The 26,334-nt window shown below is 40.0% G+C and overlaps 1 protein-coding gene across 2 annotated transcripts in view; it reads right to left on the reverse strand.

Annotated features, from left to right (window-relative positions):
- Positions 1–425: 425 nt before the first annotated feature.
- The window catches only part of KIAA1958 (KIAA1958 ortholog), a 185,974-nt gene continuing 160,065 nt past the window's right edge, over positions 426–26,334 (reverse strand). The window contains exons 3-4 of one of the 2 annotated variants that reach the window (XM_017886748.1): positions 15,745–15,917; positions 426–6,499 (exon numbers count right to left, since the gene is read on the reverse strand). In XM_017886748.1, the coding sequence (XP_017742237.1) occupies positions 5,693–6,499; positions 15,745–15,917 (980 nt within the window). In that variant the 3' untranslated portion in view covers positions 426–5,692. The remainder of the gene's footprint in view (positions 6,500–15,744; positions 15,918–26,334) is intronic. The other variant, XM_017886749.1, reaches the window with a different exon arrangement.

The following is a 26,334-nucleotide window of genomic DNA, read 5'->3' on the forward strand; positions in this document are numbered from 1 at the left end:
TAAAGACAGAAGGTTCTCAGTAGGCAGAAAACGCTGGGGAACCGCCAGGCTTTCCAGGAACGGTTAAATTCCCAAGTGACCAATCATTTAGTAAGAGAGTACATGGAGGGGTGACACAGTATGGCTTGAGAGATGAAATAGTTGCCAAACAAACCGAAACTGTGTTTAATTTTCTTTTAAGTTAATGGACTTCTATGGCCTTCAGGAGGCAGTTTTGTCTCATGGACTGAGCACTAGATTTGGAGTCAGAAAACCTGCATTCTCCAACTTACAAACTTAAATTCTCCAACTTATCGGTGAGATTTTGGGAAGTTTAACTCCTCTGAGCCTAGATTCTCAGTAAGTAAAACGGAAATAATTAGACATACCTTGTAGAGCAATTGTAAAAATTACATGAGAATATATGGCAGCTGCGAAAAATTCAGTCAAATCTGAGCCTTCTAGAAATTTTTATTTGAACAAATCAGTAGATGTAACAATAACCACAGTTAAATGCAAATTAATCAAATCAGTTATATTGACCACCAAGTATCTAGGAGCCCATTCTCACCTCAATGTGGGGAGGGAGAGTTATCTAATTGCTATGAATAGTAATGGAACTAAAATATATCTACATATTATCCAGTGATTTTTTGGGTCTTATTACATATTTCCTGAAATAATTAACTTCCATATGAGTTGTATTAGCTAAATAATAAAGGGGTTTAATTGAGCACAACAATCAGATTCTGGTCAACCACTGAACATGGGGAACTTCTGTAGAATTTTTGGACTGTAATGAACTAGAAATATTCAAAATCATAATAATAATGGGTAAGCTTCGTCTGAAGCATGGGCAGCCTTCCTCAAAGAAGTCTTGGGAAATTCTTTTATGTCAGAATACACATGTCAGATGGAGGAACTTCCAGAGATGTTCATTTAGTTATCATACCCCATGGCCTCCTCTTCTCTTAGAAGGGGAGGGCAGCGGTAGGTCACCACGAATCCCTCCCTCTTCCTGTTTTAATAAGGGTGATTCATTTATATGGGAAAATGCAACAAAGATTTTTACTTAGGAACACTGCCTACAGGATGGAATGTTTTCTTTTAACACAGAGTATTAAAATTCACTCCAAAACAAAAGCATTCAAAAATATATACAAGTTTGAAACTTTTAATACATACTTCTGTTCAGAGCCGTTACCAGCTTTTAACTATGTATGGGCCTTATCTTAGACTACACTGGAGATCATGTAGAGAAAATGAGGTCACTCTTCTCTGCGGTCTTCACTGTTTGCGTTCATTGATGCCTAAAGGTAACCGGTTACTACCTCAAAAGTTTTTAGCAATCTACATCTCATAAAAGCAACAAAGTGATGGATGTTTGATAAGGACAATATTTAAGCATTCTGTTACTTTATTTAAGTGGTAACGGTGTGGACTGTGTTAGCCTAAACTGAGAAAAATCATCAATATTCTGCTGCTTCGAGATAGCAAAATAATTGTAGAAGTTGTGGAACTTGAAAGTTAAAGAAAAGTCTTATTCCTGAAGAAGGCATCCCAATATAGTGAGAAGCACTAAATTAGGAGATTAACTATCTTCAGGAATTAGGAATTCCTTCAGGAATTAGGAATTTTGCGTCCTAGCTCTGCCACTTCCTAATTATATGACCTCGAGGAATTGTAGAAGTGCAACACGGTTCACCGTGGAGATCCATCCCACTGATGGCACTTTATAGCTAAGGAAATTGATATCGGCTTTGCCCAAGTGAGGAGTGAAGTAGCTCCGAGTCTAGTTATCTTTCAAGTACAGCAAGATGCTTCCTTTTCTACAAGAGTATTACTTTGTCCAGATTCTTCTAATGACTATGTCTATGAAAATGCTGAGTGTGGCATATAATGCTTGATGCTTTTAATAAGCTTGAATTAAAATAAAAATCAAAGTAACCAAATTTCACATTTCTTCAAACACCACTTATCAGCCAGGGCAAATTAATGTAGCATAGAATCCAAGGAAAGCTGGAAAATGCCACATGACCACGAAGACCCTTCTTTCACAGCTTTGGTTAGGTACTTCCATAAAATTCCTGTTTGCAAACACACTAAACAATGGAAAAACCTTCTCATAAAGCCCCATAAGGCTTTTCTGTTCTTCCTTCACTTGTTTTTGCTTATATCTGAGGTATCAGAGCTTGGTTGTATTGGAGGTAGAATTCATGGGCGAAATGTGTTAACTTGACCAGATTATCAGGTTTGGTTTCTTCTTCAAGTTTAACAGTTTAAGGGAGACAGAATCTCCATAATGGAAGAAATAAGTGGTATAATGCAAATTAGTTACATAATATTAGTTATTACCAAAAGCTATAACTAAGCTGGCTAACATTTATTGCGTGCTTATGATGTGTCTGGTACTGCCCTAAACTCTTTATATTCAATTGAATCATAACCTTTAAGCCGACATCCTAGCTTCTGTGCCAGAGTAAGCTTCCAACAGGCAGTCTGCTTAGATTCGGTGGGCAGGGGGCGGTAGCCAGAAAGTAGGGCTCACTTTAGAGCAGATATGAAAGGTGCTGTGGACAACAGCTCACCTGAAGGACACTCTATGGATCCTCTCATAACACCTGCAGTACCACCAGCCCTGACACACAGCCCAGGGGCAACTTGTGCTTAAGTAAACTTGTGAATTCTTGATACTTATTTCTACTTGGGAGCACAAAAAACCCAAAGGTAAGTGGAGAAAATGCTCTTTACCGCCGCACTTCTTTCTCTGGGGATTCTCCTTTCTCTTGCATCAGGCCAAGAGCAGAAAATCCTGGAGTCCCCAGAAGGTAAGGTTTAGAGCTGACTGGAAGCCAGAACAACTGCCTTAGAACACCAACGAGGACTGCTACTCCGGCCCCCTTAAGACCTCGGAGGATGGATTTGGCCAAACACATGGACAGGCGCTTCACCATTTTATTTATTTTTTATTTTTTTGAGATGGAGTCTAGCTTTGTTGCCTAGGCTGGAGAGCAGTGGCGTGGTCTCGGCTTACTGCAACCTCCACCTCCCAGGTTCAAGCGATTCTCCTGCCTCAGCCTCTCAAGTAGCTGGGATTACAGGTACCTGCCACCACACCAGGCTAATTTTTGTATTTTTAGTAGAGACGGGGTTTCACCAGGTTGGTCAGGCTGATCTTTAACTCCTGACCTCAAGTGATCCGCCCACCTTGGCCTCCCAAAGTGTTGGGATTACAGGCGTGAGCCACTGCACCAGGCCGCTTTGCCATTTTAGCAGGCTTACCAGGCTTAACCACATATTGTGTGTGTGTGTGTCTGTGTGTACATTTATGTATACATGTGTATACACAGACACACACACACATATACATAAATGCATAATAAAGTACCTAGTACAACGGGTAGCACACGCTAGCACTTGATGACTGTGTTTAGTTCCTCACTCTTGTTCCCCAAGGTGGCACGTCATAAACAGCTTTTAGGCTGCTCAGACACTGCTTTCATTCCATCAGATGCCACTGAAGATTCGCCCTCCTGATTTTTTATTATAATAATTCACTCCAGAACCCAGGGATTTTATGGAACATGAACTAGGTGATAGGCAACACATTTGAGGCAGAGATGATTGCTGAGCTGATGAAAAGCCACTGCCAACAGAAAGATTACCACCTCTGCAGTAGTTATTGCTGCCTCTGAAAAGGTCAAAATCTGAAAAGATCCCAGTGATTCCTAATGGCAATTTCTTTTTGACTCTATTCAAATAAAAATGGAGGTTTTATTGAATTAGGCTGCAGGCTTTGCCCAATAGTTCACATAGCTTATATTTCAGTTTAAGTGCAGAACCAACAAAACAAAATATCCTTTGGGTGTTTAGCAAACTAAAGGAAATGGTACCTCATGTTTTGTGGACTTCTTTTAAATCAAAACCCTAAGATCACTACAGGAAACCACACCAGAACATTATGTGATATCAAGTCACACACTGATGATTAAATATTACCTGTTATTTAGATACAGATGGAGAAATACCAAAATTAATCTCTTTTCAGGAAACGTCAACTAGTAAACAAACTTATAGATGCACAGTGACTAAAAAGGGAGTAACGTTAAATCTTAAGGCAGCACCGGCTGAGTCTTCTCTGGTAAAGGAAGTATTACATATCTCAGTGACTAGCATGTGATTTTTTAAGGAACCAATTAATGAAAATAAATACTAAAAGAATGTTTTTAAAAAGAAAGAGGACTGATTTTAAGACTTCTACAAAATGAATTTGTATTAGAATTTTAATTTGGGATTAGAAAGCATATCAGGAGCACAATGGAATAAAGTTACAGGAGATTTTTCTCAAATACAAAGTCAAGGTCCCTAGAAATTATTGTTACTATTACTGTGCACTCTTTGGGCTCCTTTTTCAGTTGTTGTTGCACTCAGAGTAGTTATTAGATAATTCTGCTGATTTTTAAATAATGTGGTCAGGGTGCATTTTACCTGAGTGAAATGGTTTCAAACTGCATTACCTACCATGCTGCGCTAATTTTATAACTACATCCTTAATGCTGAGTTTGCTTACCTGCTGGGGTGCCTAAATCATCGTGTCCCAAGCATTGGTGCCAGCCTAAAATGATGACATCTAATTGTGGCTGAAAAGTTATACATTGACAAAAATATTCCAAAGCTCTTTAATAAAGAAATTTTGGGGATCTGTGTTTTTTTGCAGCTTGTTTGGTTAGCTTTTCTTGGCTAAGACTAAAAATTACCTTTACTTGTTTTATAGATCCCGTGCTATATGCTGACAGAATAATGGGATGACACGAAGAACAGACAGAAACCTCAAATAATGTTCCAAACGAGCTCTCACATGGTGCTGAGAAATAAAACATAGGCACTTCTGCGTCAGGAGGTTTTCACATTTTGATCACAGATTGGCTTTTCCAAGCCATTTTCCTTCACTACTAGAAATTCCCTCACGGTACAAACTGTCTAGTTCACTAGAAGCCTTGTTCTCACAGACACCCTTCTGGTGCGTGAATCTTTTGTCATAAAATTCTCTCCATTGGCAGCTGAGATGGGGTTCCTCCCGCTGCTGGGAGCCGTGGGAGCAGCCCGAGTCCCTGTCAGATGACCGAGTGTCGCTTGAGCATCTTCCCTGACACAAGGCTTCCTGCCCTCCAGAACCACGTTATCCACCAACAAAAAAACAAAGGCGTGTCAAGCGCAATCTGTCTCCTGGAAACAGGGAACGTGTCTGCCTCTCTCTAGTTCCTCCTTGTGAGTGTAATTCAACAAAGTGTACAATCTTCCTAACATTCTAAAGCTACTGCGCTACTGGGAGTTTTTAAATGACTACTTAACAGTTTCCTTTTTTTTTTTTTTTTTTTTTTTTAGAAAATCTGTGCTAGAAAGGCACTAGAGAAAATGAATTTCCTCACTCTTGTATGTAGCAATTATACATTGTGTTAGATTCTAAAAGCTAACAAAGTTGACACACATTTGGATAAACCATTCGAATGATTTAGCCTCATCTAGTTTCATTTTAAAAAGCAAACTCCAAGACAAAGGGAGAGCGGGCCACACCAGGGGGAGAGCTGCCAGACCGGGAGGTCACACCTGGTCAGCCCCTGCCTCCGCGGAGCTCCAGCTGCTCCAGCCCTGGCCGCCCCAGGGAGCGCCCACTAAGCAGGTGACAGGGCAGTGGCTGGGCCCCAGGGAGGGCTCACTGGCAGCAGCTGTGGGAGCCAAGCCTCCGGGAGACCTGAGTGAATGAGACAAAGGTGAAGTTCTCACAGTTTTCCAGCTTGACCTTCTTGGCTAAGTTTGGGACAATTCCCCGAAGAGAGCGCAGCCCCATCCTCTGCTCCTCGTACCACACGCTGCCCATGTCTGTGGCCTCCTTCCTGGCAGTCAGGTAGAAGGGGGACTTGGCCTCCATTTGGGTGGGCGGCCGGTGAATGTACATGTACTTGTAGAGGAGGCAGTAAGGGCACTGTTTGTGTCCCCGGGAATGCTCATGGTAGATTTTCCCGTGACACACTCTGGTGGAGCCGCTCCGACTCTCCCGCTTGACACTGTCTGTCCGGGCAAAGTAGGGCTGGTTTTGGGGGTCTTTGAGCAGCTCAATGTCACCGTACATCAGATCTGCATGCTCCTGCAGCGTCCGCATGTTCAGGTACTGGCTGTTGTACTTGACCACAGTGGACAGGAGAGTGATAGGGCTGTCATCCCCCAGACACCCTGCCTGCCACATCTCCTCCTCGTCAGAGAGGGAGAAGTAGACGATGTTGCGAGAACGCGCGCCCGACATGCCTGCCTTACTCAGCACCCACAGCTTCTCCTTGAGTTTCTTGGTGGAGGAGCTGAAGGTGCTGCTGGTGATGGAAAAGCCGACACCTGCATTCTTCAGGATGCGGTCCAGGCCTCGGCGAATAGCATGGAGCGAGGTGGCCAGGAAGTCTGAGCCGTCGCTCTTCTTAACGGTGACATAAAAGTTCTCAAGCAGCTCGTTCAACTTCACTGCAGGGATCTCAAATGAGACAAACATGGAGGTTACACACTTGACACTCACACAGCCAGACCCCTCCTTCCTTCTAATCCTCACCAGGGGCTGTGTTGAGGACATTTTGTGACCCCTTAGTAGGACTTAATGGAAAGAACAGTGAATTTCAAGTTGGAAGATCTAGGTTCCATACTTGGCTCCACCTGATCTCTTTAAACCTCAGTATTTTTTTTTTTTTTTTTGAGAGGGAGTCTTGCTTTGTCGCCCAGGCTGGAGTGCAGTGGTGCGATCTCTGCTCACTGCAAGCTCTGCCTCCCGGGTTCACGCCATTCTCCTGCCTCAGCCTCCCGAGTAGCTGGGACTACAGGGGCCCGCCACCATGCCTGGCTAATTTTTTTGTATTTTTAGTAGAGACGGGGTTTCACTGTGTTAGCCAGGATGGTCTCGATCTCCTGACCTCATGACCCACCCACCTCAGCCTCCTAAAGTGCTGTGATTACAGGCGTGAGCCACTGCGCCCGGCCTAAACCTCAGTGTTTCAATCTGCAAAACAGAACATCATAATCAATACCCTCTCCAAGGCTGTAATGCTTAAAGCAGAGGACTGAAAGGGTGTGTAAATAGTAATTAACACCCCCCATACACATATATACATGTGTGTCTGCAAATACATCTATATACACACTTAATTATTACTGGCTGTTTGTAACTTTCACTATTCCTCTTGGAAGGCCCGTGGTTTTGTTTGAAAATCAGTTGCTTCCCTCTCCTTTAATAAAATTCAACCCAAACTCTCTGAAAAATTCCTGAATTAAACAAACTCTGAATAACTTCATCACTGATTTCCTTGACATCTGCACAGAACATTTCGTTACTAGACACAGTGCTGTAGGGTAAGACCATTTCCCTACATTGTCCATTTTGCACAGCAAGTTAATGCTCCTTGATTTTTCAGTTGAATTTATCTGAATAGGTCCTGAAATATCTGTGGTTTAATAAGCCACAGGTTTTCAATATCAGTTGTTTGTTTAAAATATATGAAAAAGCTGGACACGGCGGCTCACGCCTGTAATCTCAACACTTAGAAAGGCCAAGGTGGGCAGATCACCTTAAGTCAGGAGTTCAAGACCAGCCTGGCCAACATGGTGAAACCCCATCTCTACTAAAAATACAAAATTAGCTGGGCACGGTTGTGTGTGCCTGTAGTCCCAGCTACTTGGGAGGCTGAGGCAGGAGAATTGCTTAAACTGGGAAGGTGGAGGTTGCAGTGAGCCAAGATTGTGTCACTGCACTCTAGCCTGGGCGATGAGAGTGAAACTCCGTCTCAAAAAAAAAAAGAAAAAAAAAAGTGAATGAGTCTCCTGACAGAATGAGCTCCTTATTTAGAGAGAGCTAGAAGAAAAGGGAGAGCTTGGCTATTAAGAAAGCTTTATTTTCAAGATGGAACCACAAAGGGCAAACCAGCCCTTGCTCATGGTCTATTCAAGCTGAATACATATTCTAGGACAATTAGAAAGTCCCAATAAAATATTTTTTTATCGAGTAGACACTGCACAGGTAACATTGATTCTTCTAATAGCCCTTAATTAAGGAGAAAATAAAAGCTGAACTATAGATTAAAAATTAACCAAACTGAAGATATTATATATCAAAATGTGTGAGATATTGCTAAAATATACATAATAAATATACATCATAGTTTTGGATAACATTGTTAGAAAACTTTATGGAGAATAAGCAAGCTGATTATTCAACTCAAAAAGCTAGAAAAAGTAAACTAACTCAAAAATCATAGAGTGGGGTTGGGCATGGTGGCTCATGCCTGTAATCTCAGCACTTTGGGAGGCTGAGGCAGGAGGATCACTTGAGGTCAGTTTAAGACCAGCCGGGCCAACATGGCGAAACCCCATCTCTACTAAAAAAAATATAAAAATTAGCCGGGCATGGTGGTGTGCACCTGTAGTCCAGTCCCAGCTACTTGGGAGGTTGAGGCAGGAGAATCGTTTGAATCCGCGAGGCAGAGGTTGGAGTGAGCTGAGATCATGCCACTGCACTCCAGCCTGGGCAACAAAGCAAGACTCTGTCTCCAAAAAAAAAAAAAAAAAAAAAAAAAAAAAAAAGGATATAAAAAAAAAAATAAAAAAATTAAGTAAAAAAAAAAAAAAAAAAAAAAAGTAGAGTGAATCAATAAAAATAAATAAATCAATTAATGGACTAGAAAAGAAATAAACTGGGATAGATAAAAATGTAATCATTGAAAAGACCCATAAAGTTCACAAACTTCTAGCAGGTCTGACTTTATAAAGAGAGTGAGAAAGGAGGAAAGGAAGTATGTATACACCTAAAACCTTATTAGGAATAAGAAAGACTATACAGAAAATAAAGAGAGTAAAGAATACAAAAGAACATCACATACTTTATACATATTAATATGAAAATCTAGATAACCTGAACAATTGTCTAGCAAAATATAATTACTAAAATGGGTTCAATAAAAGGTAAAGGATCTGAAGAGCCCCAAAGAGTGTGAAATGATTGTCGAAGATGTATATTGTTCCTAAAAGTATGCCTTTATGGAATCAGTTCAGCTTTTCTTTTTCATTTAAATAGTTTCAGAGCATAGAAAAAGACAGAAAGGCTCATTTTTTTCTAACCCAAATCTGACCAATATTACATTAAAACCCAAAGTATTTAAATATAAACTACCCCCAAGCAAAATTCAAGCAATTTTCATTTTGCATGTTATTAGGTTAAATAGAATGTGTGAACATTAGTACCACCCACAGTGAGGGCATGGCTCTGATACACACAGGTTCCAGTTCATATGGTACCTCTCAAAACAAGGACTGCCTGTGTAACCAGGTATTCCAGCTTTGAAAAGCATTTTTTTTTTTTTAATTTTTATTTTTTAGACAGATTCTCACTCTGTTGCCCAGGTTGGAGTGGAGTGGCATAATCTCAGCTCACTGCAGCCTCACCTCCTGGGTTCAAGTGATTCTCCTGCCTCAGCCTCCTGAGTAGTTGGGACTACAAGTGTGTGCCACCACACCCGGCTAATTTTTGTAGTTTTTAGTAGAAATGGGATTTCACCATGTTGGCCAGGCTTGTCTCTAACTCTTGACCTCAAGCGATCCGCCTGCCTCGGCCTCCCAAAGTGCTGGAATTACAAGCTTGAGCCACTGCGCCTGGCTCAAATGAATTGTAAAGTTTTGTTTTCCTTTCCTTAGCCTCAGAATGTAGCCTTGAAATGTACCTTAAAACCCTTTGTTTCCCTCCTTTCCCACCAGACACTCCCTTACACCATGCACATTTATCTAATTATGTACTTATTCAACTTACACTTATCTAAGTATGTGCTTACTTAGAAGTTCCAGGGCTAATCTGGAGACAAACCAGGCCTGGAGACCCAGTTGCAAAATTCCAGAGATTACCTCAAGGCCACTGGTCAACAACCCACCTATTGTTGAGATGAGGCCACCATGCTCCAGGTGGACCACGACTCAAGATAGCCACTGGAACAAGACACGGAGACCTTGTGCCCAGCAGCACTCCCGCATGCCTCCCATTCCAAGTTCCTTTTTTACGCCCCTCTCTCCAGCCAAAGCTGAAAATGGTTTCTTTAAGGCACTAGCCTTGGCCATTTCCCCACTGCCAGCTCTGGAATAAAGTCACTTTTCTTTTACTGCATCTCATCTTTGTTACTGGTGTTGCAAGTGGTGAGCAGCTGTACCTGTGTTCGGTTACACCTGTATTATAAGTTAAATTTAGGATTGCAGTACAGCAATACTGCATCAAAACAAGGGGGGATTATTGTAGAATGTAAAAATGATTCAATGTCATTTTTTTGCTTTATAGAGGAGTGGCATGCGTTTTTGTTGGATGAATGGACTAATGACAATACATTCAATGCATTATAGGAAGACAGATTGAGGCATCGAACCTATCCTGTGGGCATCATGGGAAGTGTTTGACTCCTGAAGTGAACACAAAATGATTCCATCCTAATAAATATTTTAATATAATTGACATTCACACATTAAAGCAAAAAGTAATATGAACTTATACATATTTGAAAAGTATTTGGAAAAAAGTGACCTCCATTACAAGTTTTAAAATTCAAATTTCAAATTTAGATAGGAAGAAAAGATCTTCTTACTATGATGAAGTGTAATTTACAGGCAAGAGCTAGAAAAACTGTACCCACAAGGAAAACATTCATATCTTTCTTACAAAGTTAGGAACAGGAAGAGCTTACTGAATATCACTGTTATTATATAATACTGTTCCGGAGGTTCTAACCAACCAGATAACACAAGAGAAAGGAGTTATATACACACACACATACATATGTATGTATATGGGAAAGGAAAAAGACAAAATATAATTGCTATCTGATAATCTGGTGTTGGTCAAGGAAACCCCAAGAGATTCAGCTGAAAAGCTATCAGAGTAGGTTAGTTGTATCCAACTATAAGAAAAACAGCTTTCTTACATACCAGCGATAACCAGTTAAAATAACTTGCCAGAAACCATTGCACTAAAACAAAGCTGGCTTTGGATTTTTATGTTGTCACTTGCAACTCCCTACTTGGAGGTGGTCAGCTCTCTTTATAGTAGTTGGGACTCCTTTGGTTGCAAGAGACAAACCAAACTGGAAGCTGAGACAGAGACGGATATCAGAACGAGTGGACTCCAAGGCCGCCAGGATTCTCATCTTTCATCTCTGCTGCTTTGCGCGGAGTGGCTTTTTTTCACATAGCTGCAAGCACAGCCACCTAGCACTCCCCCAAATTTCCATCTTAAAGCTTCAGGTTTAGCAAGAGACCAACTCTCCTTTTCAGGAGCAAAACACCAAAAAGAAGGATTCTGATTGGACCTAATCCAAACAACTTGCCAAAAGGTAGTCCATTTTATTCATTCTCCTAATGTGATGGCTTCTGCGATAACCATGTGGATTATAGGAGAGGAACGGTTCCTGAATAAGGGGTGCTGAGTAGAAAATCTTATTTTTTATGTTAGCGCTTTCAACAAAAAACAAAAAGCAAATCTTTGATAGTTTCCTGTGCCCTTGGGATAAATTCCAAACTGTTTACTTTGTATGCAAGTCCTCACAATCTGCTTCTGACAGTATGAGAAGACACCTACAATTCCCCTCCGTGTACACACACCCTTTGGCAACGAGACTTTGCTGCTTCTCCGATCAAGTAGAATCCATTTTCCCACCCCTTGAATCTGGGCTAGCCACGTGACTTATTTTCACCACGTGACTTATTCCGCAGAATATGGCAGAAGTGACAATGCGTGAATTCCAAGCCTTCAAGGAATGTGTGAATTCCCAGGCTTCAAGGGGTTCTGCTTTTGCTGCTTTTGTCTTTTTTTTTTTTTTTTTTTAAGACAGAGTCTCACTCTGTTGCCCAGACTGGAGTGCAGTGGTGTGATCACGGCTCACTGCAGCATCCACCTCCTTAGTTCAAGCGATTCTCCTGCCTCAACCTCCTGAGTAGCTGGGATCACAGGTGCACAACACCATGCCCAGCTAATTTTTATATTTTTAGTAAAGACGGGGTTTCACCACGTTGGCCAGGCTGGTCTTAACTCCTGACCTCAAGTGATCCGCCCACCTTGGCCTCCCAAAGTGCTGGGATTACAGGTGTGACCGCGCCTGGCCTGCTTCTGTCTATAGGTTCTTACTGGTTTAGGGCATGGTGTTGCCCTGTGAGGAGGCCCAGTTAGACTGTGGGAATATGGGGACAAGTTGCTTCCCATCTAACATCCAAATGACTGCACCCATGAGTACCCCAAGTGAGACCAGTAGGGGAGGTACTCAGCTAAGCTCAGCACAAAATGCTAACTCACTCATCAAATCATGAACAAATAAAATGGCTGTTGCTTTAGGTCCCTATATTTTTGGGTGGTTTGTTATGGAGCGGAAGATGACCAGTACACACCCTATTTCTGTAACCTGATCTTCTGCTCCCTTTGTACTCTATTTTCCAGCTTCATCGAGCTTTTTGCCATAACTAGAAACCATAAGGCCTTTTCATGCTGCTTCCTCTGCCGAGAATGCTTTTTTCTACTAACTGTCTCTATTTGGAAAATCTCTATTCATTCTTCCAGAATTAGCTCAAATTTTACATAACCTAAGCAAAGTTACTCTCTCATATGGGATCCCATGGCACTTAATTTAAATTTTTGTTATGGTCCTTTCCATGTTGTACATTCTCTTATCTAGTTTATGTCTATCTCTTGAAGTGGACTGAAAGCTCCCTGAAGATAAGAACTACGTTTCATTTATGACTGGGTCTTTAACACATACCAGAAGTCCCGAAATATGTGATTAGCACTATGTAACCATGGGTTAGGCGGGGACAGTGGCTCATGCCTATAATCCCAGCACTTTGGGAGACTCAGGTGGGCGGACTGCTTGAGCTGAGTTTGAGACCAGCCTGGGCAACATGGGGAAACCTCGTCTCTACAAAAAATACAAAAATTAGCCAGGCATGGTGGTGCATATCTATAGTCCCAGCTACTCTCAGAAGGCTGAGGAAGGTGGATTACTTGAACCCCAGAGGTAGAGGTTGTAGTGGGCCAAGATCACACCACCGCACTCCTGCCTGGGTGACAGAGTGAGACCGTCTCAAAACAAAACAAAACAAATGCGTTAAACCAATGAATTAACCTAGTGTCAGGAGAACCAAGCTGACTTCAGATACAGAACATTTTTCTTAATTTCCACAGAATACCACAAGTTTCAAAGCAAAATCAGAGCCAAAGCAATTCCTCGAGAAATGTCAAGTCACAACACTTGTATTGTTTACACACAAAAAACAGTTCATTCTAGCCCGTGGTGTTTGCCTCCTTAGTTTTCTCTGACTCAGTTTTAGTGGGTGATTATTCTCCCAGGTTACTAAGGTCTTCAATTGATTATAAAGACATTGCAAGAAACCATTTTCCTTTAGTAACCATTCTGAATTGATTCACCATGTCAAGACTCACTATGGATGATAAAATTGGCTTCCTTGATGTAAAAATGACTAAAGAGAAGTCAGAGACTGGTCATGGGGCTGATGACACCAAGTGGGAAAGAATAAAATAAAAAAAACTGGGCTGGGGACGGAGGCTCATGGCTGTAATTCCAGCACTTTGGGAGGCCAAGACAGGTGGATCACTTGAGCCCAGGAGTTTGAAATCAGCCTGGGCAACATAGTGAGACCTTGTCTCTAAAAAAATTTAAAAATTAGCCAGGCATGGTGTTGCACGCCTGTTGTCTCAGCTACTCAGGAGGCTGAGGTGGGAGAATCACGAGCATATTTTTTTATTTCTTCAAGTTCTTTTTGTTTCACATTCATTGATTTTAGACTTTCCTTGATAAGCATTTAAAGCTAAAAATTTTTTCTCTAGATATTTTAGCTACAACTTACAAATTCTGATAAGTGGTGATTTAATTTTCACTCAGTTCAAGACATTTTATAACTTCCTTTGTGATTTCTTCTTGGTCCTTTGGTTATTAGTAATATGCTAACTTCCAAGTACTGGGAACAGTCTAGTTAGATCTGTAATTAATTTATAACTTAATTTGGCCGGGCGCAGTGGCTCACACCTGTAATCCCAGCACAAATGTAGTTGCTCTGACTCTTCAAAAAACCTGAGCACCTACATTTTGGATGTTTCCCTTAAAAGAGTATTATCATATGACTCTGCCAGGATCCAGGGTATGCTACCTAGAACCGCTTTAGGACCCTTTCAGGTACTCTTTTTCATCAAGGATTCATCAGCTCATCTTCCCTTTTTTAATAATGTTATCAACATATGCTCTCAGAGAGAACCCTGCCTTTCATACGTGCTTACTGGTCACTGCTTCTGTTGCACTTTTTTTTTTTTTTTTTTTTTTTTGGGTCCCATGGATGTTTCCCTGTCTGCATGTACAGTAGAAAGGCCCCTCACACTATGTAGTGTACCATGGTGACAGAAGTAGAAAGCAGGGTTTCCTGTCCTATTTCATCTGTTGTTGATTCCCTAAGCACATCACTCAAACCTGGAGATTTCACTTGCTCTTGGGCTCCAACTATGACATCCATTTGCAAGACTTTTCAATGTATACTTCCAGCTTTAACAGTTCCACCATGTTTTAAGTTCCACATTGCTAATTCTTTGTTGACCATTTCCATCTGCATATCTGATTTAGACTCAATGCAGTCAAATCAAAATACAGTACCTTTATGTTCTATCTCCACATGTCCAAGATTTTCTCCTTCGATTTACAAACCTCAGGCATTTCAAGTTGGATGAGTTTTTCAGTTTTCTTGTTTTTTAGAGGCAGGGTCTTGCTATGTTGCCCCGGCTGGAGTACAGTAGCTATTTACAGTCACGGTCATAGCACACTGTAGCCCTGAACTCTTGGGCTCATGCAATCCTCCTGCCTTAGCCTCCTAAGTAACTGGAACTGTTACAGGTGTGTGCCAGTACCCCTGCCTTTCAAGTTGGAAGAGATTTAAGAGCTGATTTTACAAATGGGGAAATGGAGGACCAAGGACATGAATTAACCTTTTGCTCATCACTTCCAATTATTTCCCTAAAACACCACTTTCATTATGTTTCTTCTCTCTCAAACAACTTCAGTGGTTTCCCTTTTGTCTAATCCTTAGGATGCTTCCCTTTTGTCTAATCCTAATCCTTAGGATTTTATGGTCAGAGTGTTTTCCCTACTACAATAGTCCCTGTCCCTGCCCCTGCAATAATCCTTTCAAATAAAGTCTCTCCTTAGCAAAACCAAAACAAGATATTTCAGTGATTTTCCAGTGTCCACAAGATTTTAGCCTGGCATTTAAGGGTTATCAGAATCTGGTTTTATTGTCCATGATACCAAGATATGAGGCCTCTGCTGTAGGCAAGTGAGTCTGTCTCCCCAAATTTTATTCTTCCTCACATCCCTCAGCCTAGAAGGCTCCTGTCCTCATCTAATTCTACTGAAATCCTACTTTTCCTCAAAAAAAAAAAAAACAAAAAAAAACTTAAATATCAATTATCTCTCCAGTTTTACCAAACTGAAATTAATTTACCCATCTGAACTTTTCAGGTATTTCCAATCTATAAATTCATAAAACGATTGTTACATTCTGCTTTGTGTGTGGATTTTTTCTATGTTATGTTCTTCCAAAGTTTCCCAAGGCAGAAAGCCACTGTTCTGTGTTCCCTACAATGCTTAGCACAGTGCTGGGCATTTGGAAGCTCAGTGAAGTTGGCTGAAAGAAGTAAACTCAAGAGTCCCTTACCTTGGTGATGTCTGTGTGGTCTTTGAGCCCGTTGGTCATGCACCAATATCGCCACACATTCAAGGCGTACCGCGTGGCTTTGGTAGTATTTGGGCTTACTGCACTGGTACACAGATCATTCAAGTCATCATTAATATTAAATACAGGAAATTTGTTGAGCTTAGTGGAATAAGCTAGAAATAAAAACAATAAAAGCATTAAAATAATTTGCCATTCCCTTCTTTAGAGAATTACATCTTGGGATGCTAAAAAACAGAAAACTCTAAAAGACAACACCTTAAAACATGAAATGTCTATGAAAGTATATGTATATCTATATCTGTATCTATATATATTAGAATAAGTAGGAAAAATACTTATAGCATGGAATCAATGCAGTAAGCTTGCATTTAATCCCAACTATTTTACCACATATACTGGCTTATGTACTAATGCAGGCATTCCAATAATAGAAGTATAAAAATAAATGCTGAAAATCAAACACTGTTCTATCTAAAATTTTCACTGAAAAAAAAAAAAAAAGCATTTCTATTCACAACAACAATCAAAAGAAAAGGAAGAAAGAGAAAGCAAATAAAAAAGTAGATACCCTCGCACATGAAGACCTATCATTTATTTGTAATTTACATTTTCAAATGTCTTGTGTGCCATCCTGGGCCGCCTTGAAGTAAATGGTGTTAGCTCTTTTTTTTTTTTTTTTTTTTTTTGAGATGAAGTTTCGTTCTTATCGCTCAGGCTGGAGTGCAATGGCAGGATCTCAGCTCACTGCAACCTCCGCCTCCTGGGTTCATGTGATTCTCCTGCCTCAGCCTCCCGAGTAGCTGGGATTATAGGCACCTGCCATCACGTCTGGCTAATTTTTTATATTTTTAGTAGACGGGGTTTTACCATGTTGGCCAGGCTGGTCTCAAGCTCCTGCCCTCAGGTGATCCACCTGCCTCGGCCTCCCAAAGTGCTAGGATAACAGGCATGAGCCACTGCGCTTGGCTCTGTGTTAGCTTTTTTTTTTTTTTTTTTTAAGTTTTGTTCACAAAATTGATAGAGGGGTTTAAATCCTGATTCCACAACCCATCAACTAGCTTTGAATCAGAAGGGAAGGTCAAGTGAGAGAAAAATGATAGGAAGGAGGGAGGAATATTTCAGAGGGGCTCACGTCTCCTCAGAGGAGAGGGAACATGGTTTAACTTGCCATAATTACTTCAGATAAAGACAGGTCTCAACATGTCCACTTTAAGTGTTGGTTGCCAAAGGGATAACTAGCTCATAACCCTTAGCTGGCTTTTCTTAAGATGCTGTGATCTGCTAAAACCAGGCTTAATCTGTTCAAATTGTAAGTCAAGGTAGAGCATCTCAAAATAAAAACACTTCATCTAATAGTTCTCACCCTCTCTGGACTATTGATGAATGTATTCAAACAAAGCGCTAACTGGCTAGGGTTGTGGGAAACAGCAAAATGAAAAGTTAATGCAATGACCAAGGTGAACTGCAAATTGGGTTCACTTTACCTCCCTTACCTAACCTTTCACTGCTCCCTCTGAGCATCTACTCTATACCAAACTACCAGTCCTGCTGTCCCCAGGATCCATCCATCTGCACCAGGAAACCCACACTATACCTTCCCCATGCACTGCCTGAGCAATCTTCACATGGTATTTTTTTTTTTTTTGAGATGGAGTCTCGCTCTGTTGCCTAGACTGGAGTGCAGTGGCATGATCCTGGCTCACTGCAACCTCCCGCCTCCCAGGTTCATGCGATTCTCCTGCCTCAGCCTCCTAAGTAGCTGCAACTCCAGGTACCCACCACTACACCTGGCTAATTCTTGTATTTTTAGTAGAGACGGGTTTTCGTCATGTTGGCCAGGCTGGTCTCGAACTCCTGAACTCAGGTTATCCGCCCACCTCCGCCTCCCAAAGTGCTGGGATTACAGGCGTGAGCCACCGCGCCTGGCCTTCACATGGTCTTTGTGCCAATCAAAATACTGTCTTTTTTTTCAATTCGAAATCCACTTTTACACAACCTTTTCTCACACTCACCCAACTCCTATTCTCTTCTTCAGTTTATGCCTCACATTTGCTTTACTATTTTTTAGGAGTGTGTTCTCACTGTGTCCAGAAGGTCTCTTCAATTGGTTTGCATGCCCCTTAAGACTATGTCTTTGCTCTTTCAATCTCGATCCTGCCGAGAAGTGTTGAATGCACTCTGCTTTAATAAATGTTTACAGCAAGAGAGGAAGAAAAAATGCTGGAAACTATCTGAAGCAACTGTGTCATGAAGTAGACTCTTCTCACCACCCCATCAACCTGGGTAACTCCTATTACTTGTGAGACTTGCTTGATATTAATAAAAGGACTCTTGTATAAAGTTTATTATTGTTATACCTAGCACTAATTGAATGCCTACTATATGCCAAGAGGTTTTACATAAATTGTCTATAATCCAAGTCCTTTGTTATTCCTGTTTTCGAGGTAAGGAAACTCAGCCTCATACCTGTAACTTCATACATTCACTCATCCAATATTTACCAAGGTACCTTCTCTGTGCCAGGCACTGGGCTGTTTAAGTTATGGAGTTAGTAAGTGGAAGAGCCAGGATTTGAACCTGGGTCTCTGACTCCATGTGTGAGTTACTATGGTGAAGGAATCAGTTACTATAAGGATTAAAATTCTCAGTAAAGAATGCAATTTAGATATTAGCTTGTGCTTATGAAAAAATACTTTGGTTCCCCAAATGTACTCAGATGAACCTTCAATAAGAATAACTAAGTCTGCTTTGTTTAGATGACCACTATTGTTTCAAACATGATTAAGTTAATTATTACATTAAATAGCTAAATAATTTCTTTTTAAAAATTTTCTTAAAATCACAGGACAGAGACTATACATCGAAAATGGAAACCTAAATCCCAGAACACAGTGAAACAAATAAAGAATACTTATCTGCTTATATAATGGGACAGAAATTATGTGAAAATGATTAAACGACGACATATATGGTTCGTTCATGATTATATTTATGGATTAAATTTCATTTACTTAATAAACTGCTTTCAAAATTTTGGAGGTTACGCTGCTGAGGATATTTTTAAAAGACTATATTGATGAAGAAACAAACAAAGGTAATAAATAACTTATAACCTCACACAGGAAAAAGAGGAGACTACTGAAGGAAGACGTGAATGATTTTTTCCACCAGAGGACAGGACAAACCCCAAGCGCAAGATGAGGCGAAGCTGGGTGTGAGAGAGAGAAGGGACTGTGAGGTCGTGGTAGTGTAGGCTGCGGATGCCCTTACATCATTTACCATCAGCCCAAGTGCTGGCAAGTGCGGCTGTGTGAAGTGAGGGATGTTTGCTGCGGAAGTCACCCTGAGGGCCAGAGAGAGGAAACGGGGCACTGCCTCAGGTAACTCTGGGCAGTCCCATTGGACACAGACAAGGGAAAAAGCAAAGCAGCTAAGAAAAGCGAAGAATTCCCTGAACACCACCATCTTTCAGGTAACACCTTCCTCGTGTCTATCACTGGGACAGTTCCAGTTTCCCAGCTTGTTGCCAGCTCAGGCACCCCGAAGGGAAGTCTATTCATGAACATTTCTTCAGCCACTCATCATAGCTGCTTGAAGTCCACTTGCAGAACCCTGTGCTCAACCACAGCCTGCAGAAATGAGCTCGATCCAGGTGTTATCAGACAGGAGCCTTTAGCAATAGCTAAGGAAATCCCTATCAATTACCATTAATGATCAATCTAGACCTGAATTCGAAAATGTGAGTACATAAGCATCAGTTGGCAATGGGGAAAACCAGTAGTGTGACAGTCACCAAGCTACGCAAGCAGAGAAGCTAATTCCGCATTCCCTACTCGTCCCCCTGAAAGGAGGGTTAATCTGGAAAACCAAAGACAAAAAATTAGACATTACAAATATATCATTAGCGATTTGAGAGGATAACATCCTTAAAATAAGAAGAGTCTTTACTGGAAAAGGAAAAATAGGAAAACAAGAAAGATCCTGGAAATTTAAGATGATAGAAAAATTTATTTTAAAAACAACGGATGAGCTGAGTACTAGAACGAACACGGCTAGAGGCAAATTCGTGATCTAGAAGGACTCTTCCCTACAGGGCAGGCAAAAACATAAAAGGATACAAGGGTGAAGTTAAGAGATATGAAAGACAGATCCTGGAGACTGAATGTCTATCTTAAGAATTCAAAGGAAAAACTTATAAGGATGAAAGAAATAATATAAGGAAAGTTCCATTAATCAAAGAAAGATCTGAAACTTTAGGATATTAAGGTTCATGAACTGTCAAACAGAAATACTGAAAGAAGACATACATGTAAACATATCTTGGTGAAACTTCCAACGTCTAAGAACAAGGAAAAAATTCTACAATCTTTTCTGGTAGGCAGAAAAAAAGAAAAAAGCCACCAAGAGGCACTAGAGCTGTCAACATAGTGAGAAGAATCAGATTTCTCATCTATAACACCAAAGGGTTAAAAAAAAAAAAAAGACACAGTCTCCTCAGAGTTGTGAGGGAAAAAAGACTGTAAATGAAGAAATGTATTACCCACCTAAAGCAGCATTCAAATGCTAGGGCAAAATAAAGATATTTTCAATCATAAAAGAAGCAGCATCCAAGCACCCACCCTATTTTTTAAAAAATTAGTTACAGATAGCTGCCAGCAAAATGAAAAATGGAAAGAACAAAGGGGAAAACAATAGGGCATAAGACATAATGAGGAGCAAATATTTATTTTTAACATCCAGTAATGTGGCAATAAAGCTGAATACAATTGTTAAGAAAGGACTGTATACTGTATGTAAAATATATCTCATTGAAGTTTTTTGTTTGTTAAAGAATTGTGAAATAGATGAAGCATAATGGAATACAATCTTGAACCAAAAATTCAACAACTACAATCTATCTAGCAAAAGTTAGAACAGGTTAACAAAAGAAGTAAAGAACCATGAAAGAAAGCATGATGTATAGGAAACTTAAAATCATGCACGTGGAGGACTTCCACTTTAGGACTATGATGAAGTCGCTGGTATTATACTCTTCCTCCTGCTGAGAATCAACCTTGATAAAATCCACTGGAACACAACCAAAGGAATCAGAACTCAAGAAGCAAAAATCCCAGAAATTAGGGAAATGCATAGAGGTGATTCCTGCTCTGGTCACCATGTTTTTCTCTTAAGGCATTTGTGGAGCTGCAGTGCAGGACACAGAACCCAAACAGAAAGCAGCAGCCTGAAGTCTACAGCAATCTCAGTGGAACAGGTACATGAAGTACAGGACTACCAAGCAGCCAGTCAACACTTGAGAGACTGAGATCCTGGAGGAAGGAAACCACAGAAAAATGAGTCAATACTCTGCATATAATTTTCCTTCCAGAAATTGCTGATCCTAAGCCACATATGGAGAAATGATACAGAGAAGCCAAGCAGAAAGAAATCACCAAGAGGCAACTGTATGGCACTGAGGAGTCAAAAATAGTAATTCAGGTGGGGGCCTTCCAAAGAGGAGAGACGCGTTGGACAATCCCACTTTCATTTGAAATCCAGGAAGGGCTTGACTGTAAGAGTTACAGAAACTGGAAATAGATCAGTCTTGACTGCATTAAAGTGATCCACCCACCTTACATGCTGGCTAACAGAAATTTAAATCTTTTCTTGAGAAAGATAACATCTTCAAAAGTTTTCATACACAGTGGTCAGCATTCAATAACAAGTTAACAGGCACATCATAAAACAAGACCAAATGAATGAAAACTAAGATAAAGATCAGGCAATACAAATAGGCCTACAGATAACATGGATTATTTTAGTTCTCTGACACAAACTTACAAATAATTTGAATATGTTAAAGAAAATAATGAAAAGACAGAATTTTACTAGGGCACTGGAATCTATTAACAAAACAGAAATTCTAGAATTCTTTCCTTTTTCTATTCTTGTTCCTCTTCTTCCCTTTTCTTCCTGAACTATGCACTTTTAAAGTTGTTGGTAGGGCAGGATGAGGTAGACATTTATACCACAGTATGGGTATATTGAAGGAGATGCAATGGCCTCTAGTAAGGGCATGGAGGGCATCTGCATAGGAGACTTGCCCAGTGAGGTGTGTTGGAACTTCACTAGGGTGAGAAATATCTTACATTATGGGGGCAATCTGGCAATCTGGCAAGCAGTTACAGGGCTTGAGTCAAGAGAAAAAAGTATCCATGGAGGAGCATCCTGGTATGTGGTGCCATAATCTGAGCAGGTTAAGAAGGGCATCCATGCAGCAGGGGGAGGTGTGAGGAGACGTCCTGTGTGAAGTCAGGGCCTGACTGGGGTGAGTAGGCCTTCCATGCATGGGGGTGACCTGGTATGAGGTGTCACAGCCTAAGCAGCATGAAGGTTTCCATGTAGGAGGGTGTCCTAGGATGAAATGTTAAAGCTTGAATGGAATGAGGAAGGTGTCTCTGGTTGGGAGGATGGCCCAGTGCAGGGCGTTATAAGTTTAGCAGATAAGGATGGCATCTGTGTGTATGTGGGTGGCAGAGCACAGTTGGGTGCTGGACTCTGAGTAGGCAAGGAAAGTCGAAGACTGAGGAACAGGATATAACCAAATGCAATACATGATTCTGATTAGATCCTTTTCCAATAAAAGACACTGTTAGGGCAACTGGCAAAACTTCAATAGGAATAGATGTTTAGAGGGAAAGAATGCATCAGGGTTAATTTCCTAATTTTGATGATTATATTATGGTTATGCAGGAAAATGTCCTTATTTGTAGAAAAGTCACAGGAAATCACTTGCAGGTGATGCTACATCAGGCTGGCAACTTAACTTCAAAACTGGTTGAGAAAAAATGTTCTCTGCAATACACTTGCAACTTTTTGGAGTTTAAGATTGTTTCAAACTTTAAAAATTATTAAAAGGCAATAATGAATTGATAATTCAATAGATGGGTAACAAGCAGGTGTAACACATATAACAGATGATTTGTGAACTGAAAGGTCAATAGAAAACAAATTGAAGCAAAGAGAGAAAAGAATATAGAAAACATAAAGAAGAATATAGAGAAAATAGCAAAATAGACATATGGGACATAGTGAAATGTCTAATATATTTGTAATTAAGAGTCCCAGAAAGAAGAGAGAATGGGGAAGAAGCAGTATTTTAACAATATTGGGTGAGAATTTTCCAAAATAAAATACCTCAGTCTACAGATTCCAGAAGCTTTCCTAACCAAGCAAAATAAATACAAGGAAAACTAAATGTAGGCACACAGAATAACAATGCTGACAACCTAAGTCAAAGAGAAAATTTTCTTTTTCTTTTTTTTCTTTTTTAGAGACAGGGTCTCACTCTGTCACCCAGGCTGGAGTGCAGTGGTGCTATCATAACTCATTGCAGCAGCCTTGTGCTCCTGGGTTCAAGAGATCTTCCTGCCTCAGTTTCCTGAGTAGCCAGGACTACCAGCATGCACCACAATACCTGGCTAATTCTTGAATTTTTTGTAGTGACAGGGGTTTCACTATGTTGCCCAGGGAGGTCTCAATTTCTGCTTCAACCGATCTGCCTGCCTGCCTCAGCCTACCCAAATGCTGATATTATAGGTGTGATCTACTGTGCCCAGCCTTTTTTATTTTTCTTTTTCAACTTCCCACATAACACCACATTAAGAGAAAATTTTATTGTTTTTTTTTTGACATGAAGTCTCTCGCTGTTGCCCAGGCTGGAGTGCAGTGGCATGATCTCTGCTTACTGCAACCTCTGCCTCCCAGGTTCAAGCGATTCTCCTGCCTCAGCCTCCCAAGTAGCAGGGATTACAGGCACGCAGCACCATGCCTGGCTAATTTTTGTATTTTTATTAGAGATGAGGTTTCGCCATGTTGGCCAGGCTGGTATTGAGCTCCTGACCTCAGGTGATTCACCCGCCTTGGCCTCCCAAAGTGCTGGGATTACAGGCGTGCGCCACTGCACCTAGCCCAGCATAAGAGAAAGTTTAACAAGAAACTGGAAAGACAGGACAAATTACCTTATACAGCACATCAGACTGACTGATTTTTCAACTGAAATGATGGAAGTCAGAAAACAAAATTAAATTTTGTTTCTCAACAAAATTTATTTATGCTAAAATAAAATTACTACAAGTCTAAAATATATACTAAGCAAAGTATCCTTCAAAAATAAAGGTAAGGCCAAGTGCAGTGGCTCATGCCTGTAATCCCAGCACTTTGGAAGGCTGAGGTGGGCAGATCCCGAGGTTTGGAGTTCGAGACCAGCCTGGCCAACATGATGAAACCCCATCTCTATTAAAAATACAAAAATTAGCCAGGCGTGATCACGGGCACCTGTAATCCCAGTTACTCAGGAGGCTGAGGCAGGAGAATCACTTGAAACCGGAGGAGGTTGCAGTGAGCTGAGATCACACCACTGCACTCCAGCCTGGGCAAAAGAGTGAGACTCTGTCTCAAAAAATAAAATAAAATAAAAATAAAGTAAAATGCAGCTGCAGTCACACAAAATAATAAGCAAATTCATTGTTAGCAGTCAAGTGCTAAAAAATAAAGGCAGATGTTCAGGCAAAAGGAAAAAAGATGGCAGCAAGTTAATGGACAAAAGAACTGAAGAATACTGGAAAGTGTGAACATGTAGGTGCCTCTCAATGAATAAGCTGTTTAAAACAATACTATTGATGTCTTGTGGGGTTTTCAATATATACAGAATTAATATTATAATAACACAAATGAGGATAACTGAAGCTAGTTTTGAAAAGTTCTTGCATTGTTCAAAAAATGATGAAAATGCAAAATTAAAGCAGACCTTAATAATGCAAGAGCACATGTTTACATCTGTATGGTAACACTGTAAGAATAATAAAAGAATGTATAACTTATAGGTTGACAGAGGAGGAAAATGGGATAAAAAAAGACTTGCTTAATCAAAAACAAGGCATAAAGAACAGATGGAACCAAAAAATGTAAGATGATAGATCTAAACATAAATATATCCATTATTATAGACATTCCAATTAAAAGATAAATGTTTTCAGGCTGGGCAAAGGAACAATATTCAGCTGTCTTCTCCTGGTGGAAAAATACAAGAACCTTACATATAGGAACAAACAGAACATAAAGATTCAAAGCAAAAGGATGAAAAAAGTTATACCATAGGAACAATAAGCAAATGAAAGCTGGTATACCTATATACTAACAGACAAAACAGACTAAGACAAGAAGTATTACTAGAAATAAACAGGGAGGTTTTAAAATTCAACAGGAAGGTATATATAACAATCCTAGATTTTTGTATGGATCTGGTAACAACGCCTCAAAATACAGAAAGCAAAAACTGAAAGAATTAAAGATAAATAGGCAAATCTATGATTAAGAGATTTTAACATATCTTTTCCCACAACTGACAAAACAGGGAGCAAAAAAATAGTATAGATATAGATGTGAACAATGCAAATATCAAACTGAACTTAATTGATACAAAAAGAACACAGCTGCAGAATACACATTTCTTCAAGCGTGTATGTCACCTTTACCAACATACAAATGCTGGGACATAAAGCAAGTCTCAACATCTCAAAGGATTAAATAATTCAGAATATGATTTCTAATGTAAGTAGAATAAAATGGAAATCAATTACAAGAAGATAATTTGACAAGCAATTATATACTTCTAAATAATAGGTATATTAATATAATATAAAAAATGTAATATATGTATAGTATATATGTAACAATTCTTTCTGGTAAAACAAAAAAATCAATGAGAATTAGAAAATATTTCCAACTGAATGATAATGACAATACATGTCAAAGTTGTGGGATGCAGTTATCGCCTAAAGAGAAAATAATAGCATTTAGTGCACAGACTACAAAAGAAGAAAAGTTGAGTATCAACTGTACCAAGAAATTTATAAGAACAATAAATCTATCCAAAAGAGTAGAAGGAAACACTACAATTAATAACGTAAATCAATAAAATGGGAAATAAATTTATAATAAAACTAATTAAGAGATGGATTTGAAAAGACTAATAAACTAGCAAGAAAAAGAGAGAAGGCACAAATCATTGCACCAGAAATGAAGAACATGTTAATTATCACTATAGATCCTACAAATAGTAAAAAGACAATAAAAAGATACTATGAATAACTTGATGTCAATCAATTTGAAAAGTGGGATAAAATGGACAAATATCTAGAAAAGCCACAGTTCACCAAAACCGAATAAGAAACAAAGTTTGAATAGTCTTATACTACTCATTAAAGAAATGGAGGCCAGATGCGGGGTGGCTCACGCCTGTAATCCCAACAGTTTGGGAGGCCGAGGTGGGCGGATCACTTGAGCTCAGGAGTTTGAGACCAGTGTGGGTGACATGGCAAAACTCCATCTCTATAAAATATTAAAAAAAAAATTAGGCAGGTGTGGTGGCATGTGCCTCTGGTCTCAGCTATTTGGGAGGCTGAGGTGACAGGATGGCTGGAACCTGGGAGGCAGAGGTTGTAGTGAACTAAGACTGCACCACTGCACTTCAGCCTTGGTGACAAAGCCAGACACTGTCTCAAAAAAAAAAAAAAAAAAAAAAAAAAA

The sequence above is a fragment of the Rhinopithecus bieti genome, unplaced genomic scaffold (genome assembly GCF_001698545.2).
Source record: "Rhinopithecus bieti isolate Rb0 unplaced genomic scaffold, ASM169854v2 scaffold_16175, whole genome shotgun sequence".
In the NCBI taxonomy this organism is placed as follows: Eukaryota; Metazoa; Chordata; class Mammalia; order Primates; family Cercopithecidae; genus Rhinopithecus; species Rhinopithecus bieti.